The sequence below is a fragment of the Propithecus coquereli genome, unplaced genomic scaffold (genome assembly GCF_000956105.1).
Source record: "Propithecus coquereli isolate 6110/MARCELLA unplaced genomic scaffold, Pcoq_1.0 Scaffold45, whole genome shotgun sequence".
Taxonomy (NCBI): Eukaryota; Metazoa; Chordata; class Mammalia; order Primates; family Indriidae; genus Propithecus; species Propithecus coquereli.
In genome coordinates this window covers 3,695,133-3,696,505 of record NW_012150285.1, presented here as the reverse complement: position 1 = coordinate 3,696,505, position 1,373 = coordinate 3,695,133, and the positions used below count along the sequence as shown (strand labels likewise).

At 28.9% G+C, this 1,373-nt stretch overlaps 1 protein-coding gene across 1 annotated transcript in view; it reads right to left on the bottom strand.

The window, feature by feature from the left end:
- The window catches only part of RNPC3 (RNA-binding region (RNP1, RRM) containing 3), a 43,095-nt gene that overhangs the window by 34,725 nt on the left and 6,997 nt on the right, over positions 1-1,373 (bottom strand). The window contains 2 exon segments of the mRNA XM_012654838.1: positions 660-771; positions 1,182-1,291. Coding sequence (XP_012510292.1) covers positions 660-771; positions 1,182-1,291 — 222 coding nt within the window.

Genomic DNA, 1,373 nt, shown 5'->3' with positions numbered 1-1,373 from the left:
ATAAAATGATTCAATTCACATCTTATATTTTATGTACTAAAATCTTTGCAATAACACTACTGATTAATTTATTATAAAAGAAGTCCCATCTCTTGGCATTATAACTGGACAAGGTAAAACAGGCACTCAGATTAACGTTATTAAAGTGTTTGTCATTTTTACAAATACAATTATTCCCATTACTAAAAATGTTACGTTCTTGCAATATAAAACCTACTGAAATGTTTTTGTATGTTTTCCCCTGAAACATGGAGAAGTACAATAAAGAACATAAACATCATCTATATTTTGTACTTCAAACTAGTATCTTATTACTGTCAATATTTTTGAGCACTTACTGAGGGGTCCACTATATCTTTTCCTTTAAGAATCTCTATGTTAAAGGTGTGTTCTATAGTAACAAAGAATTACCAGAAATAACATTTCCCAAATTAGCTTCTGTTTATTAGTACCTATTTATGCTACAGTTTATAAAAGCCTGTACTTGAAATTAGTAATATTTCATTACCTTTAAAATACTGTAATATCATTGCCTGTCTGGAATTAGTCTGATGACTACTAATATAAAAAAGTAAATAAGTATGAGGATCAGCATGGAAAATAAAGTATCATGCTATACAAATAAGTACTTTGAGGAAAATAACCTTCATTCTACTTACCTGAACATAGAACTTAGGCACACTTGCCAAAGCATTTACTATGTTTGCTAGGATTGTGCTGGAAGGTGGTGGGTACATATACTTGAGGCATGAATTAAGAGGAAAAGTCAGCCTAAAACATAAAAAAGAATTTTAAATGCTTATCATGTTTTAATAATTTCATATCAATATTAATTTAGGTACCTGGTAAGATACAAAATTGCTCAAACGATATAGTACTATTAGTTTTATCTTGTTCCTAAGAGATTCAAATAAGTACATTTAAAAAAAACTTGTCTTCTGGTTGCATTAAAGAAAAATGAAGTACTGCATGTTTTAGCAGAGCTTATAGCCTTAAATATTTTAGCAGATGGTTTCTTTGAACTGAATTCAATGACAAACTCATAACTGAAAAGGTTTATTCAACATATTAAAAATATACATGACATTAAATTATCTTTATTTTAAAAATGATCTTATTTGCAATATATATATACACACACATAAAAGAAAAAGAACAAAAAATAAACAAAAAAAGCCAACCCATGGTTTGGTGCGATTCCATTTTCTATTGTTAAACAACCAAGTTCTTTCTTTTCTTTATCGTCTTCAACAGGGTCATCAGACCTAGGATACACAGAATCAAAGTTGAGCTAATCTTCAGAAAGAGTGCAAAACTGCATACTTTTCAAACATGGCATTATGAAAAAAGTTCCATCAAAAAGAAATGGAACT